The sequence below is a fragment of the Aplysia californica genome, unplaced genomic scaffold (genome assembly GCF_000002075.1).
Source record: "Aplysia californica isolate F4 #8 unplaced genomic scaffold, AplCal3.0 scaffold00036, whole genome shotgun sequence".
Classification (NCBI taxonomy): domain Eukaryota; kingdom Metazoa; phylum Mollusca; class Gastropoda; order Aplysiida; family Aplysiidae; genus Aplysia; species Aplysia californica.
In genome coordinates, this window is record NW_004797306.1 from 1707284 (window position 1) to 1714390 (window position 7107).

The following is a 7107-nucleotide window of genomic DNA, read 5'->3' on the forward strand; positions in this document are numbered from 1 at the left end:
AAAAAAAAAACAAAAACATCGGTCCACTCCATACACCCACTGCCCATCGATACACACAAACACACACACACTTACAAACAGTAATAAGATTGAGAGAGAGAGAGAGAGAGAGAGAGAGAGAGAGAGAGAGAGAGAGAGAGAGAGAGAGAGAGGGGGGGGGAGAGAGATATAGACAAACAAAAGATTATTCTTGGGGGCACTATCGTTGTTGGTGGAAATGGTGTCTTTGTACCCATTTTGAAGCATTTTACAATGTCGTTATTTTTGCTGCTGTTGTAGTTGTTGCTGTTGTTTGTATTGTTGTTGTTGATGTTGTCTCTGTTTTTGTTGCTGTTGTTGTTGCTGTTGTTGTTGTTATCGTTGTTGTTGTTGTTGTTATTGTTGTTGTTGATGTTGTCTCTGTTTTTGTTGCTGTTGTTGTTGTTGTTGTTGTTGTTGTTATCGTTGTTGTTGCTGTTATTGTTGTTATTGTCTGATTTCGTTTGTTCTTGTTTTAGCTTGTTACTGTCTTTGCTGTTGCTGTTGTGGCCTGGATACACATCAGAATCCACCAAGAGAAACAAAGTTATTATTTCAAGATTACGTGTAAAAAAAGAAGGGAAATAAAATCACATTAAAAAAGTACCTTTATTTTTATCAAAATCTATGAGATATAATATCATAAAGTCTGATTGGTTGATCTTTCTACCCTACCCACGCCTTCTGTCACCTGGCATTGGGCTAGATGTTCTTTCCCGAAACCATCCACTTTTCACTTGACAAAAAAAACACACAAAAAAACAGAATGTATATGTACTATTATAATTATATAATTTTTATGATATAATTATTATTATATGTGAGGTAGCGTGGTGGAATCAGGCTCTCGTTAATTTTTGGGCATGTAGAGTTATTGGTATCATTTTAAAGCGTGTTCACTTGTCTTTATTTGGATTTAAAAAATATCCATTTATCTTGAATATACAAGTCGAGATATTTGAGAAAAAGAAGGAGGTGGGGGTCACTTGTTTTCAGAGGAAAAAATTAGTGAGAAAATGTCCGCAAAGATTAGTTATTTCCTTAGCTTAAGAGTCCGTGGTAACTGAAAATTTACATTTTGTGTGCCTTTATTCAACGTTTTTCAGAAAAATCCACACCGAAATGAGTTCTTTAATGGGCATGAAAGGTGTTGAGGCAAAAAACAAAAATTTGATAACAATTCATAAACCTGCGGAAAAATGCAAGTTTCTTCACTTTAATTATTTTGACAAGAGCCTGATTCCACCACGCTGCCTCACATAAACATGTGCCCACGCTTTCACTTGTAATCTCCCTATCTTTTTCTCTGTCTTTCTCTGTTTCTCTCTCACTCTCTCTCTCCCCCCCTCTCTCTCTCTCTCTCTCTCTCTCTCTCTCTCTCTCTCTCTCTCTCTCTCATACTGTCTGTATATTGGGAAGTTGTGCATATACACTTTTAACTGCAGAATGGCACAGAACAAATAGACACAGAAATTTATGCATTAAATAGAAAGAATTACCAAGTTCCCATCGACAATCAAAAGTTTTATGCAGTAAAGTTTATAATCTACAGAAAAGACTTTCTAAGGCATATTTGTTTTGAAAATCCATGTTGAGACAAGGTGTAAAGTTAATAGGCACTGGGTCGTTTCTTGTATTACATAATAATATATTGCGTAGAGTTATCAACATATCAGATGTATGTACACGTATGTATTTTCACATACCCACTCTTTCACTCACACATTTAGAATCGATCATGTTCAGCCATGCTTTGCCAGTAACCATATTGTCCGATTTTTACGTCCATATTTCTAATTTGAGTTATACAAATACATAAATAATATTTTTTAAAAGAACAACTTACATGTGCGTCTGTAGCCTACGGATGTAAAAGTATCATAAATGTTCGTACGAACTTTGTCTTAGGTTTTGGTTGATTTTTCGGGGTGGGGGGGGGGGGGGGGGGTGTTCTTGCTGTTTTTATGCTGGGTTTTTGTTGTAGCTGTAGTTGTTGTTGTTGTTGTTGTTGTTGTTATTGTTGTTGTTGATGTTGTCTCTGTTTTTGTTGCTGTTGTTGTTGTTGTTGTTGTTGTTGTTGTTATCGTTGTTGTTGCTGTTATTGTTGTTATTGTCTGATTTCGTTTGTTCTTGTTTTAGCTTGTTACTGTCTTTGCTGTTGCTGTTGTGGCCTGGATACACATCAGAATCCACCAAGAGAAACAAAGTTATTATTTCAAGATTACGTGTAAAAAAAAGAAGGGAAATAAAATCACATTAAAAAAGTACCTTTATTTTTATCAAAATCTATGAGATATAATATCATAAAGTCTGATTGATTGATCTTTCTACCCTACCCACGCCTTCTGTCACCTGGCATTGGGCTAGATGTTGTTTCCCGAAACCATCCACTTTTCACTTGACAAAAAAAAACACACACAAAAACAGAATGTATATGTACTATTATAATTATATAATTTTTATGATATAATTATTATTATATGTGAGGTAGCGTGGTGGAATCAGGCTCTCGTTAATTTTTGGGCATGTAGAGTTATTGGTATCATTTTAAAGCGTGTTCACTTGTCTTTATTTGGATTTAAAAAATATCCATTTATCTTGAATATACAAGTCGAGATATTTGAGAAAAAGAAGGAGGTGGGGGTCACTTGTTTTCAGAGGAAAAAATTAGTGAGAAAATGTCCGCCAAAGATTAGTTATTTCCTTAGCTTAAGAGTCCGTGGTAACTGAAAATTTACATTTTGTGTGCCTTTATTCAACGTTTTTCAGAAAAATCCACACCGAAATGAGTTCTTTAATGGGCATGAAAGGTGTTGAGGCAAAAAACAAAAATTTGATAAAAATTCATAAACCTGCGGAAAAATGCAAGTTTCTTCACTTTAATTATTTTGACAAGAGCCTGATTCCACCACGCTGCCTCACATAAACATGTGCCCACGCTTTCACTTGTAATCTCCCTATCTTTTTCTCTGTCTTTCTCTGTTTCTCTCTCACTCTCTCTCTCCCCCCCCCTCTCTCTCTCTCTCTCTCTCTCTCTCTCTCTCTCTCTCTCTCTCTCTCTCTCTCTCTCTCATACTGTCTGTATATTGGGAAGTTGTGCATATACACTTTTAACTGCAGAATGGCACAGAACAAATAGACACAGAAATTTATGCATTAAATAGAAAGAATTACCAAGTTCCCATCGACAATCAAAAGTTTTATGCAGTAAAGTTTATAATCTACAGAAAAGACTTTCTAAGGCATATTCGTTTTGAAAATCCATGTTGAGACAAGGTGTAAAGTTAATAGGCACTGGGTCGTTTCTTGTATTACATAATAATATATTGCGTAGAGTTATCAACATATCAGATGTATGTACACGTATGTATTTTCACATACCCACTCTTTCACTCACACATTTAGAATCGATCATGTTCAGCCATGCTTTGCCAGTAACCATATTGTCCGATTTTTACGTCCATATTTCTGATTTGAGTTATACAAATACATAAATAATATTTTTAAAAAGAACAACTTACATGTGCGTCTGTAGCCTACGGATGTAAAAGTATCATAAATGTTCGTACGAACTTTGTCTTAGGTTTTGGTTGATTTTTCGGGGTGGGGGGGGGGGGGTTCTTGCTGTTTTTATGCTGGGTTTTTGTTGTAGCTGTAGTTGTTGTTGTTGTTGTTGTTGTTGTTGCTGCTGTTGTTGTTGTTTGTGGAGTTTTTTGGGCTTGTTTTTCGTTTTTCTTTTCGCTGAGTTAATAATCAAATTGCTGCGCTAAACCGCTCATTGTGCATGTAGGTGGGAGATAAGAAAATTAGTGCTGGGCAGCTAGGTTCCCGATTGTTGAAAGCTAGGAATCGTATGAATCGACTCCGAACCCAGTTCTAATGATCTGATTTCTTCCGGTGGTTACTTAATTGGCTCCAAACGTCTTCAGGATTTAGGATAACCATGATTTTGGAACACTACAAAGTATCACTTTTTATTTTTCAAATGTAAATTCTTTAATTTAAAAGATAGAAGAAGATCCTTTGGTATTCATAAAAAGGGGGCCATACTTTTCTTCCGTAGCATTAATCGTGGAAAACGGTTCCGGAATCGATTCGTCGCCCAGCTCTAAAGAAAATGCTAGCTTCTTAATAAAAGTCGTCAAAGTTGGCACTGGCTATAGAACTAGAACAGGGTCACAAGCAACTACTGGCCTACACACAGACGTCTGTGGTGTAACGGGTTAGTCGCTTCTGCGTCGCACACAGGACACCTGAGTTCGATTTCCGAAAGGTGAGAACTCTTATCCAGTTTCTCGATCAATCTACAGGGATACTGTATCCCTCTCAACACAGGGTGGCCCTGATTGGGAAGGTAGAAGCACACCTCCTATGTGATCTCAATTGTGTCATTTAAAAAAAAAATTGTTTTGCTTTATGAGTATTTTGTTTCGTTAAGGAGGGTGGGATAAAAACACCCACATTAAAACAGTTTTTTTTCTGAAAGTTATTTTCTAAAAATAATTTACCTATAATAATACCTGATTTTCTTGCTTTTATTAATATTGTTGTTGTTGTTGCTGTTGCTGTTGTTGTTGTTGTTGTTGTTGTTGTTGTTGTTGTTGTTGTTGTTAATGTTGTTGTTGGTGGTGGTGGTGGGTTTTTTTTAGGGGGTGGGGGGTCTTTTGGTTATTATTATTGTTGTTGTTGTTTTGTGGGGGGGTTTTTTGGTTGTTTTTTTTTTGGGGGGGGGGTTGGTTTTTATTTCCGTTTTTTGTTGTGTTTTTTTCTTACACATTCTCCACTTGGAACACTCCTAACCCGTTACTGCAACTGGAATGTTCCGCTGTCAGCCTCGTCCTGGACTGCCCGTCGTCATCAATGACATTATCCTCGTCTACGTCACAGTCTTTGCAATCGCGGGGCAAAGCAGCGACCTCTTCCTGACTTCTGGAGGAGCCCCCTTTCGACACCCGACCCCTGACCCCACGCCGTCGTTCTCCTCCTGCCTTCCTCCTCAGGTTCCTCAAAATACTCCTGACCTCCTCAGCGGGGGTCAAGAACAGCACGATAACCGCGGTGACGAAACACCAGATGTGTAGCGTCATCAGCCAGCTCTGGAGTTCTGATGACGTCATAGTGTGTAGCGCGGCCATGAAGCCTGGGATGATGAATACGAACACGGCGATCATGACACTCACACCAGCGATTGTGACAATTTTTGCCAGTCTGTTTGGTGAGAGAGGGGGGGGGGGGGGGGGGGAGATAGAGAATAATAATAATAATACTTTGATTGGTTGAGAGAGAGACTGACAGACAGAGAGATAGAGAGACAGAGGGACAGAGGGACAGAGAGAATGAGAGTGGATGCGAGAGAATATTATGAGTGGTGAGAGAGTGTGGGTCTGTGAGTGTGTGTGAGTGGGGGCGGGGGGGGGTGTTACTGTGTGTGTTTGTGTGTGTGTGTGTGTGTGTGTGTATGTGTGTGTGTGTGTGTGTGTGTGTGTGTGTGTGTGTGTGTGTGTGTGTGTGTGTGTGCGTGTGTGAGCGAAAGAGAGAGAGTAATAATAATAATAATAATGATGATAATAATAATAATAATAATAATAATAATAATAATAATAATAATATCAATAATGATATTGATAATGATCAGGATATTAAAAAAACCAATGATGATAATAATAATAAGGCCTAATAATAATAATAATAATAATAATAATAATAATAATAATAATAATAATAATCTGATGATGATGATGATGATGATGATGATGATGATGATGATGATGATGATGATGATGATTATGAGGATGATGATGATGATGAGAAACCTGTGATGTTTATCAAGCTGCTCATAGGTCGGTCGCTTTCCTCCCCCAACGCACAAGCCATCCTCCTTTATTCCATCCACCCACGGTCTCAGCGGATTGTCGATGTCCCTCAGCTTCTGCCATTCTCGCGCTTCATCTTCCGGTGTTTTGATGCGATGCGTTGCCAAGGAGATGACGATGGTTGCCAGGAGGGAGCCAAATAGGCAGGAAGCAGAGCCGGCCAAAACCGCGTATCCGTCGGCGGTGTTTTGGAGAAAGTTGGCTAAGCCGCCTTCTAGTTGGGACGCACGGCTGAAGCTAGCACACAGACCCACGGACATTCCGAATAGGGCTCCTTGAAATAGAAATGTTAAATAATACAGTACATTGAACTCCTCTAGAAACGTTATTAGGTTCCTTCATTAAGCGGAAGGATCTCTGTGTTTAACTTCCATCTCTGAAACGACCCAGCAAAATAGGTAATTGGTGTCGAATGCCTTTCCCAAGATCACGAGGTCGGGTCAAACTGAAGTCCGAACCCAGGGCTTCTTGGTATACGAAATACATCAGAGAGAGAGAGAGAGAGAGAGAGAGAGAGAGAGAGAGAGAGAGAGAGAGAGAGAGAGAGAGAGAGAGAGAGAGAGGGAGAGAGAGAGAGCGAGAGCGAGAGAGAGAGAAAGCTTAAGAGATGTTGAGGACAGACAGACAGATATTCATGCAGACACACAGACAGACATACGGGCAGACAGACAGATATAGATGTCGACTGAACTTACATCTAGACGAGGTTAGAGAAGCAGATATAGAAAGAGGAAGATAAAGAAAGGAATATGCAGATACAGACAGAAAAGTAAACAAATAATGTAGGAAAATTCCTTATTCTAAAAAAATAGGCACACTTTGGAGAAAAAGACACAAAATCCCAAAACGCTTTACAGCTGGGGACTCGTGACTGACTGCTAATACCTACAACATGTAAATACACCGATTTGTTGAGAAAGTGTAAATGGTACGTATTACCCAGCGCACGCTGATTAATTATAATCATCATTAGTGTAAATAGTCAAAACCTGTAAAACAAACCAAAAAAAACAAACAAACACAAACAAACAAAACAACCCATCAACGATTTAAAAAAATTCCAACAATATCTTTTCTTGTTGTTCTGAACAGTCTACCTCTAACAGTGACTACTACATTATCACATTAATATGCGCATAACTTACCAATAGTCGGCACCAACTCCAGGCACGGAACAGCCCCTTTCTCCCTTCCCGACACCCCTCCCCCCCCCAAA

General features: G+C 38.8%; 1 protein-coding gene across 1 annotated transcript in view; it reads right to left on the reverse strand.

The window, feature by feature from the left end:
• Positions 1–4787: 4787 nt before the first annotated feature.
• The window catches only part of LOC101856160, a 54944-nt gene continuing 52624 nt past the window's right edge, over positions 4788–7107 (reverse strand). Inside the window, exons 13-14 of the mRNA XM_035973928.1 lie at positions 5916–6165; positions 4788–5226 (exon numbers count right to left, since the gene is read on the reverse strand). Coding sequence (XP_035829821.1) covers positions 4788–5226; positions 5916–6165 — 689 coding nt within the window. The remainder of the gene's footprint in view (positions 5227–5915; positions 6166–7107) is intronic.